An 18,931-nucleotide genomic window follows, 5' to 3' on the forward strand; every position below is an offset into this window, starting at 1 on the left:
GTAGAGGGGATCAAATCTGACAATGCACATGAAAATACTTTGCAATTTCCCTCTTATTTTGACAATGTTTGTTTTATGACATTTTATTGCTGATTATTCACATAGTGAAATATTCTCTAAGAAATAAAATGTGTGGACATTACTGCAGTTGATGAGGACAGTATGTCTGTTGCTGAAAGAGCTGTATTCTGGTTCACAGAGCAAAAATTTAAAAATTAAGCAAGCTACTAAAAATGTAAATGTAGGAATTAGCCCAGTAGTATTTGTTTTTCTGTTCCACTAGAGGCTGTAGAGTAATGTGTGTGTCTCTCGGTATGTGTATGTATAACTATGACTGTCCTAAGAGATTCTGCATAACCTTATAAACTTTGGGTTCACTTATATACCTCTTGACAGAGTAGGTATAATTTAGTGCGTGAAGGTAGTGGCTCCAGAGTTCAGCGTCCTCATGCAGTCAGAGTACAGAATTCATAGAAAACAACCAGATCAGATATACTGCATTGACTTACTGAAGCTCTCCTTTGAGGAAGCGTCAATTTAACTTTAAATCCTGAGCTCATGGAGAACAGGAGAGAGAAGAGGATGTCTCCAAATGCAGGGAGCTGTTGCCATAGCATTTTCCCTCTCTATTCCTGCCTACTCCTCCTCTCCTAAAGCAGCAACAATTTGTTCTCCCCCGTTTTCCTTCAGAACCCAGATGCATTGGCAGAAGCCAGGACTCCAGTGGTGTGATGTCCTTACCCGACTAATCGCTGTACTAGTAGGGATATTGAATAAGTCTGAGGGAGCTATTAAGTTTCTCAAGACAGAATCATCTTTGCAGATGCAACTGCAGCACAGGAAACAGACTCAGGGAGAATTTTAGCCCTCCCAAATCTCATTGGCCCTCTGCACAAGCCAAGCCACAATCACTCCTGCAACACAATCGAATTCTTTCAGCACTCGCAGCCGTGGACAGCTCCCTCGCCACGCGGTCCTTCCCTCCGCAGTGAGCAGACCCGCCTTCTTCCCGCCCGGGTCGGTGCGGTACTCCACACCAAGTCAGCCAGCGCGCAAGGAACCAGCGCTCCCTCCTCCTCCCTCTCGGTGCCCCCGCCCCTCGCTCACCCCGGCTCACTCCCGCGGCGACTTTGAGGGATTCCCTCTTGGGCGGCCTCTGCAGCAGTACAACTCGCCTTACTCGCTGCTTGGCGAGCATGGATCCCCGAAGAAAAGCCGTTCTAGGCATGGATAGACTTCGAGTTCTTCTGATGCTGTTCCGTGAGTAGCGTTTTGGCGACCGCCAGGGCAGAGTGCACTCTTTGCGGAGAATAGAACTGGCACAGTAAAGCCAGTAGCTTAAGGTTAAAATGGGCTCCTAACATTTTGCGGTTTTTTCTTTTTTCGGGAGGGGCAGGGCGGGGGCAGTGGAGGGCCTTCCCCTCGCTGGCAGGGAATTCCCCAGAGAGCCACACACCTGATGGCAAGCTCGGACGCGGTGCCACATGGGCCTACTTCTTGGGCTCAGAGCATTGGCAAGAAAGCTTTGGTTTAAAAGCCTAAAATGAAGAAAAAGGCCAGTCGGATGACAAATTAGTAAGGGTTAAGATGTTTTTTAAATTTTGTTTTTATTATAGATTAACAGCAACGAAGTGGAATTTGTTGGCGCTAGGTCAGAAAAATGGCTCACAGAGCGCAGGGTAGCCGGCAGGGAACTTTGTCACCCCAAAGTCCGCAGACCACACGATTCTAGTCTCTCCACCCTTGTGCCTGAGACACGTGGGCTCACGGAGCCCCGAACCGATGGGATGTTTTGTTTGCTTGTTTCCGCAGATACAGTGGCTCGAATCATGGCAGAACAAGAAGTGGAAAATCTCTCAGGCCTTTCGACTAACCCTGAGAAAGATATATTTGTGGTGCGGGAAAATGGGACGACGTGTCTCATGGCAGAGTTTGCAGCCAAATTTATTGTCCCTTATGATGTGTGGGCCAGCAATTATGTGGATGTAAGGAGCCTTTTCCCTCTCAGCTTGCTCCCAGGGTTCCGGGGCCGAAGGGCACCCTCGCTCAAGACCCTGTGAAGACCTGGGTCGTCCGCCTTCCCCACTGTGCTGTGCAGACTGCTCCCAAATGCTGCATGGGGTTCCGGCTTGTAACGCCTCCTGCTCAACCCCGCCTGCTTTGAACGTAAACCCCCATCTCTCTGCTTCCCTAAGGGCCGGGTCTGCACGCAGAGCATCTAACCGCATGTTCCGGGACCTGGGAGCGCGCGCGCGCAAAGGAGAGCCCAGGCGTGCGACCCGGAGTTTGGACTCGCCGCCCTTTATAGCCCCCATTGGGGCCCGCGCACTGAGGGGGTGCGGGCCGTCTGTGTTCCCAGCTAATCACGGAACAGGCTGATATCTCACTGACCCGGGGAGCTGAGGTGAAGGGCCGCTGTGGCCACAACGAGTCAGAGCTGCAGGTGTTCTGGGTGGATCGCGCCTACTCACTCAAAATGTTGTTTGTAAAGGTAACTGCTAGGCGAGCGCGCCCGCGGGGGGCGGGGGGATGGGTACTCGGGTTGGGTGTAGGGTTGGGTGTAGGCAGGGGCCGCCCGCAGGTTTCCCCACCCAGACTCGTGGGGGCGGTCAATGCAAGCCTCCCTCCCTCGCTCGCTATGCAGGAAAGTCACAACACGTCCAAGGGACCGGAAGCGACCTGGAGGCTAAGCAAGGTCCAATTTGTCTATGACTCCTCGGAGAAGACCCATTTTAAAGACGCGGTCAGTGGTGAGTAGAGGCCACCAGGGCTGGAGAGGGATCCTGGGGAAGCGCTGGGGACAGTGCAGGGATCACAGGTTTTGAGGATGAATGCCTCAGGGTTTTGGAAAGGGATCCTGGCCTGGGATCCAGGTCCAGAATGCCCTGTGGCTAGATCTCCAAGGTGGAGAAAGCAGGAGCATGGGTGTGTCCTCTGGATCTCAGGCTTTGTAGATGCATAAGAAATTCAGGTCCTGAGGACCAGCCTGTTACCCGTCACCCATCGCCTGACCCTGCCTGAGACGTCTCTTGAGGGCCTGTCTTCTAGTGGCTGCTTCAGGATGGCTTTCTTACCATTTGTCTGTTAAAGGGGCACAGAGAAGGGCAAAGCTGTATTTTAATTTTCTTCTGCACCCCGGTTTTTCTTCCTGTGCGTTAAAACTTCAAGGGACTTTCCTTTCCGATCAGAATTTCATGGCCTTCAGATCTTTGGGAACACAGCGTCAGGCCTCACCTTCATCTTCAGTCATGGCTGCAGCAACTCCAGTGGATTCTGAACCATGGCCTAATTTATTAGCTTTTTCTGCCCTTTCACTCCAACAGTTCTGCCCAGATCCTCCAAAAATAGCAATGGCCAAAGGAACAGCTAGGCTCCAGATAACAACATTGGCATCTGCAGGCACCATCAAAGAACACCTTTAAATTTACTTATTTATTTTGTAAATTGTCTGATCTACTCGAAATGAAGCCTTCCATCACTCGGGTGTGTGAATTGGGAAAATATTTTTATTGAGCCTATACAAGAAAACATATGTCATCTCTTAGCTGTCACCTCTTTATCATCACAGTAAAAAGGCCATTTTCTTCTCTTCATCAAAATTTATATTCAGACATTTTCCACAGTTAAATTAGACTCCAAAAAGGAAAAGAAAAAAAAAAAAACTTAACCCAGAAGATAAGAGAAAGTAAGAGGCAGACCTCCAAGGAATATGTTTGTGTACAAAGGCATCGGCCCAGAGCACTAGCAGCAGCCATGCTTTGCTGAGAAAGATTTTATTTTATTTTAAATTTTATTTTAATTTAATTTAATTTTATTTTTGCAAGCTAGTATAAGAAATGGAAAACCAAGTCACTGTTCTTTGCGTATTCTTTGGAATCTCCATTGTTAGGTTTTATATAATAGAAAGGGTTGGGTTTTTTAGGTATCAATCTGTTCTTCCAAAAAGAAATTCCAAATTAATATTTCAGAAGCTCTTACTCCTGAAAGAATGGGTGCATTCACCCTCTGATGCCATTTTCAGAGCCTCAGCCAGGCCAGGCAACAGGGCATGGCAGCCAAGGACCCGAGGGAGGACAGGGGGCAAAGAGGCAAGAGCCAACTACCTGGATCACAAGGAGCCCTAGGGACCTAACCTTTGCTGTGGGCCTTCCCTGCAGCCGGGAAGCACACAGCCAACTCGCATCACCTCTCGGCCTTGGTCACCCCAGCCGGAAAGTCCTATGAGTGTCAAGCTCAGCAGACCATTTCACTAGCCTCCAGTGACCCGCAGAAGACAGTCACCATGATCCTGTCCGCGGTCCATATCCAGCCCTTTGACATCATCTCTGATTTCGTCTTTAGTGAAGGTAGGTGGGTGGGGAGGCAGGACGAGACAGGGAGGAGGGACCGAAAGGCTGACCTCAGGTTGGATGTGGAAGGGACTCTGCCAGGGTGCCAGGTCATTATCACTTGGATGTTCTCTAGGGTAACACTGAGCCGTCACTCTCTCTAATATGTGTCAAAGACAAAAGGCAGCAGACTGAATTGTATCCACTTCCTTCAATGGCTCTTTCTTCCTCCCTCTTTCTCTTCCTTCCTTCTCTTCATCCCTTTTCTCTCCCTCCCTTCTTTTTCCCCTTTTCCTTCCTCCTTCCCTCCTGTCTTGTTTTTCCCTTTTTTTTTTTTTTATTTCCCTTCCTCCCCACCCCTTTGTCAAAAGATGAAACTGGATCAGGAGAAAGATAGGAAGGTCACCTGGAAAAAACATGTAATTTTAATGCCAGTTCCCCAAGAAAAGAGCAGCTAGAAATCCCAAGCCATTGTCTAGAGCGCCATAGATTGGAAAAGGGCCTTTGCTTCTGTGGACCTTAGTTTTCTCCATGGTCTTTAGACACAGGTCTAGGCTCACCCCTGTGAATTTTTTGTGTGACCAGACTGCAATAGGGTGTGTGTGTGTGTGTGTGTGTGTGTGTGTGTGTGTGTGTGTCACAAAGAGAGACTTATAAAAACCTGCCTCTCTCCAGCATTCATCTTTGTGGCAGGGGTTGTGGTGGGACACCCAGGAACCTCCAAGGAGGCAGGGGTCCTTGATCTGCTCTCTTGGGGTGTGGAGGAAGGCTTCTTAGTCTGTGCGAGCTCAGAAAGGGGCTCAGGCAGGAGCCATTGGGGCAGGTTCAGGTCCATACTTAGTTCTCTGCATCCCAGCAGAGATAGGGCAGGAGGGGAGCCTATATGCTGCATTTTGTTATAATTTACACTGGGCAGGTGTAGGGTTAGTGAACTCTTCCATTTGTTTTGTTTTATTTTGTTTTGTTTGTTTTGGTTTCTCTCTCTCTCTCTCTGTTATCTGGAGGATGTTGTTAAAATACAGTTTGATCTTGTTTATTCCTTGTGGTTAAGAGATTGGGATTGCTTGTAGGATGCCTGCCCTTGGGCTGGGAATCCCCAGGTGAATACAACAAATCAAATGTGTAGACTATTAGGGAATCCCCATCTGGGTCACATAGAAATCATTAAATCATTCCCAAAGAATTCCAACTTTTATAAAATGCCCCTCCTCCTCCAAGTATACCAAATAGAATCCCTCCTCCCATTATTTTTTTCAAAGGCATTTGGGAATACCTAAGTTAAACTGTCCTTAAGAGAAGGGCCTCCTTCTTAATTCATCTTTGGATTTTTAGCACCTAATAGAGTGTTTGGCACATTGCGGATGCCCTGTTAACATTGGCCGAATTGATATTCTGAAACTGTGGGCTCAATTCGTAGAGGCTTGCCAATGCTTCAGTGCCAGGCAAATCAGAATTTAATATGTCTAGTAAAGCAGTGCCACAGTGACCTGTTACATGGATGTAGGGGCTATTCCATTTTAATGCATTTTCCACAAAATTGAAACTAGGCTAGATGTCCAGATACCAAGACTAAAAAAATACTCTTTGATTATGAAAGTGTTTTTAAAATGGAAGTGTCTTTTTTAAACTGAAAATGTTAAATGTAATTAAAAGAAAGGGGACTTAGGACTATTGATGACCAGGAATTCATTTTGAAAATATTGGGTCATGTAGTCCTTACAATCCCTACCATAGATGCTTTTGAGTTTATGTGAGTACTTTCAGTAGTCTCTAATTACTCTTTGTTTTTCACTGGTCAGGTGTTCTTAGGTACTGCTTCGCTTCTTGGTACTACTGGTGCTATAATTGCTGCCTTTACTAGTTTCTTACCACAACCTCACCCTAATCCAGTCTGGGTTATTTCTAAGATGGTGCTTATAGTCATTTGCGGATGAAGAAATTAAATCTCATCAACGTTAGAACTGTGTACAAAATAAGAGTAAATGAGTACTGAGTAAGGAAAAGAGCTACTTTCCTAAAAATTGGTGACGTTCTTGGCATGGACTTAATGATGTCTTTTGTATAAAAAGCAGTTTTTTATCCACTTCTAGGGCTGAAGTGGATAGACTTAGAGAGTCTACAAGCACATATAACTTCCCAAATGCAGATATATTAAGCACAGGCAAATTGCACTTGTCTAACCCAGGCTTTTCTGGGTAATAATTAGGATGTTCCCTCCTGTACCGTGCCCTGGGGCTCAAGCCTTGATGCTCCTGGGAGGAGGAAACCTCATTCAGAATCACTCACTGGATCGATGTGCCTTTGTGTGGCAAGAGTTCTTTTGTTCCTGGCTCCTCCTATCTGCACCTCTCAGCACTGGCCCCCCGCTGTGTTTTGCAAGAGATCATTTTGTTTGATTTGGCAGAATCTGAAAGATTCCTTTTGGGGGGCTTTTTGGGACCTGGCACTTGGCCCACCACTCCTGAAAATAGAAGGGGACTCTGGATGAATTGCTTATGCCTTGTGGGAGTGAGTGGAGCCTGCCTATGTGGTGTGCGTGTGTTGAGAGGGGGGGATCTGGTCATATGCCTGAGGCCCACCGCACGGCTGTGTACCTATGTTCTGTCATGAGCATGCAAGACCCACAGCATAAGGGCTTCCAGTGAAGAGCGAGTTCCTTGTGTAAGGCAGTCATGGGTCATGCCTGGTGTCTGCAGTATCCCCCCTGCCTCCTTCATAGATTCTGCAGAAAGCAAGGAAAGTTCAGTGAAAGGGTTAGTCGACACTCACAGGGGCTGAGAGCAGCCCAAGTGGGGATGATGTCTTTATCACACAAATCCCTTTAGTGCCTTGAACTTGGCTACTATACTGATCCCCTGCAAAAGTCTCATAGCCCAGCTTGGCTCCCGCTGCATCCTGCACAACCGTGGTGATCTAGTTACTGTGTAGAGTTTGGTTCAGTGGATCTGGGGCGGGGTCCAAGATGCTACATTTCTAGCAAGCTCCCCGTCAATGCTGCTGTCGGTGGCGGGGGGCGGGGGCGCTGATGGATTTTGAGCTGGTCAAGGAATATATGACCACAAGAGGCAGTAGTAACGCATAATCCTCGCTAGGTGGCACTTGGACAAGGTTGCTTGAGGAAAGCCCCTCATAGCAGGGGACAATCTAGGGTGTTACAGCGCCCTGGGGACCGCCATCAAGAAGGAGACGAGGGTGAAGGATCTCCAGATGGGGAGAAGGGTGTCAGGAGGAGGTTAACAGGACTAGGTGACGTCACTGGGCAGCTCGGGGAGGAATCTTTGGGTCAGTGAGCTCCGGTGGCAGCAGAAGCTTGGGGGCCTTATCTGTCTTATCAGTGGATAACAGCTGTTGGAGGAGGTCTGTATGCAAAGCAGGCAGGCTCTAAACAGCTAAACATGTGTCTGCTTGGGCTGTTTTTTAAATAATTGAATGTGTAAAAATTTGAGTTTGGCACAGGCAGGCTTTTGAGCTAATGGGTCTCAGCCTGCAGTGAAAATATAAACCAATAAGAGGCCTATCCACGGAGGCCGGCTTATTTCTGTAACAGATGCACTTGATGTGGTAACTCTCATCCTGCAATTCCAGGAAGCCCATGTTTCTCAGCTTGTGTTGGATAACTTTCCTCCCACCATTAATTCCTGGTAGTGTGTTCCCCTCGAGGCCCCAGGAGATTTCTGACTGGGATGGAGTGGGGGGTGCATTGCAGGGAGGGAACAAATCAGTCTGAGATTTTAAGGGCTTGAATTAAAGACAACTATCATTCCTGATGACAGAACAGAACATGAAGCACAGAACACAAAGGTGCCTCTGTGCCCCTTTGTTAAAGATTCAGGTTTGTTTTTTTTAATTTTTTGCTTTTTAGGGCTGCACCCTTGGCATATGGAGGTTCCCAGGCTAGGGGTCGATTGGGAGCTGCAGCTGTCAGCCTACACCATAACCACAGCAGCACAGGAACTGAGCTGAGTCTGAGACCTACACGACAGCTCACGACAACACCAGATCCTTAACCCACTGAGTGAGGCCAGGGATCGAACCTGCAACCTCATGGTTCCTAGTTGAATTCGTTTCTGCTGTGCCACAACGGGAACTCCAAGACTCAGGTTTAAAGTAGATGCTAACAATACATTTAAAATGGATAAAAAAATGAGGTCCTACTGTACAGCACAAGGAACTATATATATAGTCTCTTGGGACAGAACATGATGGAAGATAATATCTGAAAAAGAATGTATATATATGTATGACTGGGTCACTTTGCTGTACAGCAGAAATTGGCACAATATTGTAATCAATTATACTCTAATAAAAAAAGAAAAAAGGAGTTCCCGTTGTGGCGCAGTGGTTAACGAATCCGACTACGAACCATGAGGTTGCGGGTTCGGTCCCTGCCCTTGCTCAGTGGGTTAACGATCCGGCGTTGCCGTGAGCTGTGGTGTAGGTTGCAGACGCGGCTCGGATCCCGCGTTGCTGTGGCTCTGGCGTAGGCCGGTGGCTACAGCTCCGATTCAACCCCTAGCCTGGGAACCTCCACATGCCTCGGGAGCGGCCCAAGAAATAGCAACAACAACAACAACAAAAGACAAAAAAAAAAAAAAAAAAAGAAAAAAAAACAGGCATTTAAGTTAACACGTATGGACTGGGCTCTTCTTAATTCTTAAGAGAGGAAAAAAAAGAAACAAAGAGACCTTTGAAAGAGGTACTGAGATCCCGGTTTACAGTGGAGACATTGAAGCTCAGGGAAGGGAAGTGACAGGCCAAGGCCACACTCCTGGTGACTACCAAAGCTGAGATGGGAATCTGTCTTTGGATATTAGATCCTGTGCTCTTAGCCTTCCTAAGCCTCAGCTGCCCCCACTGAGCAAATACAATAAACACGTGAATACATGAGACACTTTCAGCAAGGTTGTCCAGTGTGCTGAATTCATGAGCTTTTGATCATTGTTTCGAGCAGCATGATTGAGAGATGCCATCTGATGTGTATTTTACCCACATTTGTGGGGAGAATGATCTATGTTTTAGTGCAAATGAGCAGACACCAGTAGAGTGCCTGGAAGCTGGCTGCTGTTCTGCACACGAGGGAAGGGTTTGCCCATGCTCATCCAGAGTGCCCTGTACACCTGTGGTTTACTTGGCACCTCCCAGTCCAGAAACCTGCTGGCTGGGTGGTTTCTCCTCCTCAGGGCCTGTCGAGGGAGACAGTCCTGGTAACACTGCAGAGCGCAATGTCGAGGGCTGGAACGTGGAGCCCCGCACACAGCTGTGTAGCCGGGCAGTCGTAGAGTTCTGGGTTCTGGCTCCTGTCCTAGAACATCGTGTCTGAGGTTAGGTTGCCCAAGAAGCAGGTCCTCTGCGAGTATGTAAGAGCAAGTAGTTCATTTAGGAGATGGTTCTACAAAGCACTTCCAGGGGAATGAGGAAGTCAGCTGGGAAGGTGAGGCGGCTCATTCAGGTGGATATGTGAGCAGGTTACCACTGTGAGAACCAGGGCTCCCAAACTGCTGGAACCTCTGGGAGAAATCGTGGAACCCACCTTAAATACCCTGCCAACTCCCGTCTGCCACTGTTGGCTGCCAGAGTGCTGGAGAGGGGTGTTGACTCTCGATCTAACCTGCCTTGTGGTCAAAGTCCATTGGTATGCGTGTGAATGGTGAATGCCAAGGGCATTGGACACTGCCCCTGTCTGCTACACATAGTACTGGGATGAAGAAAATTTTCCTGCCTTGGTGGCGTTTACAGGCTAGTGAGAAAAAGTTTATACAACTCTTCCTTGTGCATGCCACATTCCTGGCACACACCGTGGCATCAGCCAGTAATTGCTTTTTATTTATTTATTTATTCATTCATTGTTAAAGTTAATTTACAGTGTTGTGCTATTTCTGCTACATAGCAAAGTGACTGAGTCATATATATATATATGTATATATATATATTCTTTTTAAAATATTATTTTCCATCATAGTCTATCCCAGGAGATTGGACATAGTTCCCTATACTATAGAAGAGAACTTTGTTGTTTATCCATTCTAAGCGTAATAGTTTGCATTTATTAATCCTAAACTCCCAGTAATTGCTTTTCTTATTTTTTGTTGTGCTTACCTCTTTTGGTGGGGGGAACATTAACCATATTTTGGTTAATTAATCAATTAATTTTTTTGCTTTTTTGATGCCCTTTTTAAAAATTAAAGTACAATTGACTTAACAGTGTTGTGCCAATTTCTGCTGTATAGCAAAGCAACCTGGTCATACATATATATACATTATTTTTCTCATATTATCTTCCATCATGTTCTATCCCAAGAGATTGGATGTAGTTCCCTGCTATACAGTAGGACCTCATTGCTTCTCTATTCTAAATGTTATAGTTTGCATCTACTAACCCCAAACTCCCTGTATCCCACTCCCTTCCCCTCCCCCTCAGCAACCACAAGTCTGTTCTTTATGTCTGTGAGTCTGTTTCTATTTTGTAGATTGGTTCATTTGTGCCGTATATTAGATTCCAGGTATGTGATATCATATGGCATCTGTTTTTCTCTTTCTGATTTACTTCACTTAGTATGAAAGTCTCTAGTTCCATCTATGTTGCTGCAAATGGCATTATTTTGTTCTTTTTTATGGCCGAGTAGTATTCCATCATAAATATGTACCACATCTTCTCAATCCACTCATCTGTTGATGGACATTTAGGTTGTTTCCATGGCTCGGCTATTGTGAATTGTGCTTGCTTGTACCCACAACATGGTGAGAGTATCTGCCTGTCTCCAGCCAAAGATCTCCAAAGCTTACTCATTACAACACCTTCTTAGTACACACAGTACATTTTGCCAAGGTTACAGGAGACCTGAGTCATCCCAGAGGAAATATGGAAAGAGGGGCAAATCCCTCCCTCTAGCTGTCCTGTCAGACAGGAGAGGGAAGCACAGCCAGCCAAAGGCTTGCCCTCCTCCTAGAACAGGAACAGTCTGTGGCATTAGCAGAGCTCGAGGAAGCAATTGGCTTGCCTCCTGGCCCTTTACCCATCTCAACGCTGTTCTTTTGGGGATGACGAAGAGTTCTTACATTTTTTTTCAAGGAGTAAATACAACTTTCAAATGCTGTTATAAGGAAGTTCCCGTTGTGGCTCAGTGGTAACTTGACTAGTATCCAAGAAGACTCAGGTTCAATCCCTGGCCTCCCTCGGCGGTTAAGGTTCCAGCATTGCTGCAAGCTGTGATGTAGGTCGAAGATACAGCTCAGATCTGGTATGGCTGTGGCTGTGGCATAGGCCTCAGCTGCAGCTCTGATTTAATCTCTAGTCTGGGAACTTCTATATGCCATGAGTGCAGCCCTAAAAAGCAAAAAAAAAAAAAAAAAAAAAAAAAAAAAAAAAAGCTGTGATCAGAGCAAACAAAATAAAAAACACACACTGAGAAAACAGAACCTAAGATGAGTCAGGGTTTCACTGGGGGCACCAGGTTTATGGTTGAGGGGACCTGAGTTGGAAGCTGTCAGTTGGCAATTATACCTCTTTTGTCTGATCTGTCTTCATCCAGTTCTTTCCAGTGAGTGGGGCTGGCTGTTGCTTTTTCCAATCATGTTTTATCTGCTCTGGGCCTTTGTTTTGTGTCCTCTAGAACCCTAATTCCAGTCAGGGCTCTAAGACCTGAGGTGGTAGACCGGCAATTAGGGATCTCTGAGTTCCTTAAGCCAGATGCTGAGCTGAGTTAAGGGGGTCTCTCTTCTCCCGGGCACAGACCTCAGCTGAACTTGTTTTACCATCTGTGGATTGTATAATCAGTTTATTGCCCAGGATCTTAACCCTGAGTTTTGTGAACAGAATTCAGGGGGTCTGTAAATTTCAAGAGAAAAAATTTAGATCTGTATTTTCACTGATTTCTAATTAATATTTAACATTTTCTTTGATTATAAATAAAGGTAACAACCCACAGTAATATTAGTCATACCTGTGACTTTGTCACCAATGGAAATCACAGATATTTTCCTCCCACATGTTTGTGCAGATCTTGCAAAGTAATAATTATGCTTCTCACTACTTTGCAATCACAGCCAGTATACATGTGTACTAATAAAGAAATGCACATTTAACTCTCTCCCAAATTATTTAAAAAGCTGAATTTTGGTGTAGTCTATTTTTTGAAGTCCTATGTATTTTATTTTTTATTTTATTGATTGATTTTTATGCATTTATAAGCATTATTCTGAGAAAGGGTGTTAGTTTCATGATATTGACACTAAAAAGATTCTAACCTCTGCTTTAGTGGATCTTGACCAGCAACATTTTACATGAAAGAGAATAAAGTTATTAGATGCATAAAGTAAGGATAACTGTTGTTTTATAAAACTTCAGTTTTAGTTACCTGCGTATACATCTCTTCTGGATTGTAATGTAAAATATTGTTTTTCCTGGGGTCAAAGGCAGAGTTTGAAAACACTGGCATAAGGCTGAGAGGGGAATGTGTGACCTTCTTTAATGGGTTCACGATCTCCCACCTAAAACCCTTGGGGCTAGGGCGTTCCTGTTGTGGCTCAGTGGTAAGGAACCCGACTAGTATGCAGGAGGATGCAAGTTTGATCCCTGGCCTTGCTCAGTGGGTTAAGGTTCCATTGTTGCCGTGAGCCGTGGTGTAGGTTGTAGGCTTGGCTCGGAGGATCCTGCGTTGCTGTGGCTGAGGTCTAGGCTGGCAGCTAAAGCTCCGAATCGACTCCTAGCCTGGGCACTTCCACATGCCATGAGTGAGGCCCTAAAAAGACAAAAATAAAATAATAAAATAAAACCCTTGGGGCCAGATGTTTTGCAGAATTCAGAATATAGGATGGCAATATATTACATCGTCCATATAAGACCCAGAAGAGTCAGGGCAGGCCCATCATCAAACATATTAATGTATCTGTTTCCTGCAGTGAAACACATAAATCTTTTTTTTCTTCTTCTTTTTTTTTTTAGGTCCACACCTACGGCATATGGAGGTTCCCAGACTAGGGGTTGAATCGGAGCTAAAGCCACTGGCCTACACCACAGTCACAGTAACACGGGATCAGAGCTGCGTCTGTGACCTATACCGCAGCTCACGGCAACACCGGATCCTTAACCCACTGAGTGAGGCCAGGGATCGAACCTGCATCCTCATGGATCTTAGTTGGGTTTGTTAACTGCTGAGCCATGAAGGGAACTCTGAAACATGTAAATCTTGATGCTAAGGAGGAGAAACGAGAGTCAGGGGGCAGCCAGATATTAATTTGAGTCAGCTTTTACTGCTAAATGAATGATACCAAGTATTGGTGGTTTCTAGAGCTTTATGGATTTTGGAATCATGAGTAAGGGAATGAGCACTTGGGAATTCCCCCTTTGTTTGATGACTTAATGAATGGGGCTGGGTGAGGATAAGGGTTCAGTGTTTTTCATGATAATTTTTGGCATCCCCTTATTTTACCATGATTATTTTAAATAATCACTTTATATTTAATACCCATTTTATATTCTCCTTCCTATGGTATGTTTAGTTCAGGGTTGTTTTTTTTTTTTCCCCTAAGGCAGCAAATATTTTTAAAGAAACAAATAAACTGCAAGAGTATTTTAATTATACTTTTTGCCAAAATACATCATGCTTTTCTCCTCCATCTTCCTTAAAATGGGGTATGAGAGTTATTCCCCATGACTATACCAAAGTCATGATCCATTTAAGGATAATACTTTTGGCACCATGATTCTCATACCAATTCTGACATGTGGGTGTTTTTTTCCCAACCACCAAGTAATGCTCTAACACCAGCTGGGTGGCCTCCAGTTCAACTCAATTCTGACACCATCTACCTGGAGGAACCATCAGATCCCACCAGTGAAGGGCTCAGCCCTACAAGACTGTCCTCTAGCCCCATTTTATTTTATTTTTGTCTTTTTGCCTTTTCTAGGGCTGCTCCCACGGCATATGGAGGTTCCCAGGCTAGGGGTCTAATCAGAGCTGTGGCTGCCAGCCTGTGTCAGAGCCACAGCAATGTGGGATCCGAGCTGCGTCTTTGACCTACACCACAGCTCACAGCAATGCTGGGTCCTTAACCCACTGAGCGAGGCCAGGGATCGAACCTGAAAGCTTATGGTTCCTAGTCAGATTCGTTAACCACTCAGCCACGATGGGAACTCCTTCTACCCCCATTTTAGATGCCAGTTACCCAGGTTGTCACCTGTGCTTCTGACTGACCTGCTATAGATCAGAGGTTCCCACAACCTCCTCTTGGGGTTTGATAGATTTGCTAGAGCCACTCACAGAACTCAGAGAAACATTTTACTTACCAGATGACTAAGTTAGCATTGAAGGATATAACTCAGCCAGAGGGAAGAGATGCCAAGGGCAAGGGATGGGGAAGGAGCACAGAGCTTACACGATCCCTCCAGGCTCGTCATTTCCTCCAAATCTCCACCTGTTCACCAACCAGAAGCTCTCCAAACCCTGCCCGTTTGGGTTTTCATGGAGGCTTCATTACATACACACATTACATACATAATGGATTAGATCATTGGCCTTTGGCAACTGAATGCATCTCCAGCCCCTCTTCCCTCCTAGGAAATTGGGTGGATGGGCTGAATGTCAACCCTCTAATCATATGGTTTGTCCCCTGCCAACCAGCACCCCCATCCTGAGGGGACCTAGGGGCTTTCCTAGAGTCACCTCATCAGCATAAAGCCAGGTATGGTTGCAAGGGGTTTGTTCTAAATATCCAGGTATGAGTTTGCCGCCAGCACACAGGGATGGAGCGAACCCCACAATCTAATGTTAACGTGACACGGGCAACAGTATGTTGTGGTGAGGAAGAAACCCTTTGTCGTCAACAAAATCCCTACCCCCAGGAGACCCCATTTCTACTCATTGGTCTGTTCATAGAGACGGCGGGGTATCAGGAGAAAACCAACCCTCTGGTTATGGATTTCTGGGTTCACAGCTGTTTCCGGTGCCCCCGGTGACAATAGCAAGTCTTTTACTCTAAATGGAGATACTGGGCCCCTGAGTGATATTCAAAGCTGGGACTGGTTGGACTTTTTTTTTTTTGCTTTTCTGCTTTTTTAGGACCACACCCACAGCATTTGGAGGTTCTCAGGCTAGGGGTCCAGTCAAAACTGCAGCTGCCACCGTACGCCACAACCACAGCAACACCAGGTCAGAGCTGAGTCTGGGACCTACACCACAGCTCATGGCAATACCGGATCCTTAACCCACTGAGTGAGGTCAGGATTGAACCTGCATCCGTATGGATACTCGTCGGGTTCTTAACACACTGAGCCACAATGGGAACTCCCTGGGACTACTTAGAATTGAATCAGATTGTGAAAAAAAAAGTCTCCCACTGATTCTTTTTAGTCCTTCTGGTTGTAATAAGGAGAAAGGCTCAGTTTAGTTCTAATCAGTCCTTAAAACTCCCTAACATTTGCCAAAGTACCCTTTTTAAAAATATATATTTTTTTCCACTGAGGGAATGTCTGTATGTATATATTTACTTATTCTAAATAGTTTTATTCAGATATAATTGAAATACAATAAAATGTACATATTTAAGTGTACCATTTTGATAAATACTGACTTATGAATACACCTAGGAAGCCATCACCACCATCTAGAAAAAATCAATATACCACCACCCCAAAATATTAAGTATGCAGCTTATTGAGTTTTCAGAAATTGAACATACCTCTGCCACTGGTACGCAGCCCCACAGGGCCCACCTTGTGATTCTGTAGCCTTGAATGCCAGTAGCTCAGATCACCTGAGCTGACTTATCTCTAACCCCAGCTCATCTGCTAAGTGCTACCCTGACTATGCTGTTGAGTTAGGCTGTTTGAGTTCAGGTGGGGGTTTCATTTACCCCCGAGCAAATTATGTAGCCTTTTTCTGCTTCAGCTCCCTTATGTGTAAAGTGGGTATAATAAAAACGTTGACTTCATAGAGTTGTTACAGGGATTAAGTCTTTGTGCTAGGAACCAAAAGTTAATTTAGGAGTTCCTGTCGTGGTGCAGTGGAAACGAATCCGACTAGGAACCATGAGGTTGTGGGTTCAATCCCTGGCCTCCCTCAGTGGGTTAAGGATCTGGTGTTGCCATGAGCTGTGGTGTAGGTTGCAGATGCGGCTTGGATCTGGCGTTGCTGTGGCTCTGGCGTAGGCCGGCAGCTACAGCTCCGGGAACCTCCATATGCCGCTGGCACGGCCCTAGAAAATACAAAAATAATAATAATAATAAAAAATAAAGATTTTGGAGGAGCTTGGTACACTGTAGGTGGTCAGTAAATGTTTACTGGATCATCTGAAAAGGCTGCCAGTTCTCCACCAGGAGTGAGGAGCCTGAGCAGTGGTGTCTGGTTCCTAGGAATGCAGTCTGATCAGCTCTCACACTGTTTAACCACCAGGCTTCCTAAAAATGGGTTTTTTGGGGGGTTCTCTGTAAAATTGGAGGCAGGGATATGAAACTGTCTTAAATTTTACATGAATATGGATTCATCAACCCTGGGGTGCTGGTAACATTTTCTTGATCTAGGTGCTAGTCACATGGGGTGTTCATTTGTGAAATTCCATCAAACTGCACTTTCTTTTTTTAAATTTTAGTATAATGTACATATATCAAAAAGCACAAATCTGAAGTATTTAGCTCAATGTGTTTTTGCCTATACTTGCAACCACATAACTCTCACCACATCAGCATATATAGAACATTTCCATCATAGCTGAAGTTCTCTTTTTCTACTCTTGTGAAGTTCTCTTGTGTCCTGTTCCCCAAGACATTGCTCCGCACTTTTCTGACCTCCATCACCATAGGCTTAGTTTGACCTGTTCTTGAACTTCGCATAAATTGAATCACACAATAGATACACTTTTGCATATGACAATTTTCACTCAACATAATGTTTTTGAGATTATCCATTTGTTATGTGTATTCATAGTTCATTCCTTTGTATTGTTGTCTGTTGTGTGAATATATCACAGTTTATTTATCCATTCCCTTTTGGTGGAAAGTTTGGTAGTTTAGTCATAATTTAGATTATTATGAATAAATCTTCCATGAACCTCTATGTTCAAGTTTTTGGTGTTCATATGTTTTCACTATTCTTGAGTAAATACCTAGGAAGGAATATATAACGTAGGTGTCTATTTGCCTTTATTACAAATTGCTAAACAGTTTTATAAAGTGGTTGCACCAGGTCCCATCAATGGTAAATAAGAGTTCCAGTTACTCCACATCACTGCCAACACTGGGTATTTTCAGACTTTTTAAAAGCTATGTATTTCTCTGAGATTCTCTCTGTATACATACTACGTCAATAAAAAGTTAAAATAAATCACCATAAAAAATGATGGTGGTTGTATCTAATGCCAAAACTCTGCAAATTTACATAAGTCATTTGGATGTTTTGTTGACATCAGCCAGGAATCCAGTAACTGAATGTTGCCCTATTTAATTGATACCTCTTTATTTTACATTCTTCAAAAATACTAAGGGATTAGGCCTTAAGTTGGTCTGGGAAATATTGTTTCTGAAAAAATAGGTCTCTAAAGTTTCCTTGAGAAATCTTTTCATTTCTATTTACCTTTTAGTTTTGTGGAGAAGACTTCTACTTGACAGGAGCTCAATCATTTTTCTTCCTCTTTCTCATTTCAGAGCATAAATGCCCAGTGGACGAGCGGGAGCAGCTGGAAGAAACCTTGCCCCTGATTTTGGGGCTCATCTTGGGCCTTGTCATTGTGGTAACGCTGGTGATTTACCACATCCACCACAAGATGACGGCCAACCAGGTGCAGATCCCTAGAGATCGATCCCAGTATAAGCACATGGGCTAGAGACCAATTAGGCAGATAGCCCCCCCGCCCCCCAGCTGGATCAGGTAGAGACACAAAAGCACTTTTCACCTGTATATGGAATATAACAACATAGCTACCAATCTAACAGGCCTGGGTATTCAAGGCTTGCTTGGCCTGCATCCATGCTTAAACCCTGGGATGGGGGGGATTCTTTGGGATTCACAGGGTGAAGGGCAGCTGTTCTTTCCATGCTGGGGAGTGGGAGGGAGGTATCAGCTGGCTCTCATGCTCATGGTGGCTTGGCTTTGACTTTCCAAGGGGCAACACATAAAACTGGGAGGGTTATTGGCTCCAAAGTTTAGGGTTTGCAGCCTCACTTCTTTTGGAAAGGTACCCTTTAAGGTTCAAGAGAAATATTGGTTGCTCTGCTCCCTTGAAAACAGATGGCCTACCCTATACTGTTGTCAATGCACACAAAATACAGCCTCATGCTCCCTGCAGCAAGACCCCTGAAAGTGATTCATGCTTCTGGCTGGCGTTCTGCATGTCTCGTGATTGTCTTGGGAATGTTTCACTGCTACCTGCGCCCAGTGACTTTGCAGCACAAGAACCTGTTTCATGTAACTATGCAGAGTTGTTTGGACTTCATAGTGTGTCAGGTCCAGGTCAGGGGACCTGAAGAATCAATTGCTGTTGAGTTTGTTTTTCAAAATGAATTAAAACACACTACTGTCCAATGTTTGGCTGCTTTCTTGAAACAAGGAAACAAAACTAAAATGGTTTCTGTGGCATCCAGAGCAGAGAGGGGAAGGATGAAGATGGGCTTT

At 45.0% G+C, this 18,931-nt stretch overlaps 1 protein-coding gene across 1 annotated transcript; it reads left to right on the forward strand.

Moving 5' to 3' along the window:
* The first annotated feature begins 1,033 nt into the window (after positions 1–1,033).
* On the forward strand, positions 1,034–18,841 carry LAMP5 (lysosomal associated membrane protein family member 5). The gene is made up of 6 exons (XM_001926375.8): positions 1,034–1,260; positions 1,813–1,985; positions 2,360–2,491; positions 2,645–2,750; positions 4,158–4,346; positions 17,965–18,841. The coding sequence occupies exons 1-6, from the start codon at positions 1,197–1,199 to the stop codon at positions 18,141–18,143; spliced, it is 843 nt and encodes a 280-aa protein (XP_001926410.3). The 5' UTR covers positions 1,034–1,196; the 3' UTR covers positions 18,144–18,841.
* The last annotated feature ends 90 nt before the right edge of the window (positions 18,842–18,931 follow it).

This window comes from Sus scrofa, chromosome 17, assembly GCF_054392235.1.
Source record: "Sus scrofa isolate SSC_HxYL_T2T_F1_AM1 chromosome 17, Sscrofa_HxYL_maternal_Yorkshire_Landrace_v2.0, whole genome shotgun sequence".
In the NCBI taxonomy this organism is placed as follows: domain Eukaryota; kingdom Metazoa; phylum Chordata; class Mammalia; order Artiodactyla; family Suidae; genus Sus; species Sus scrofa.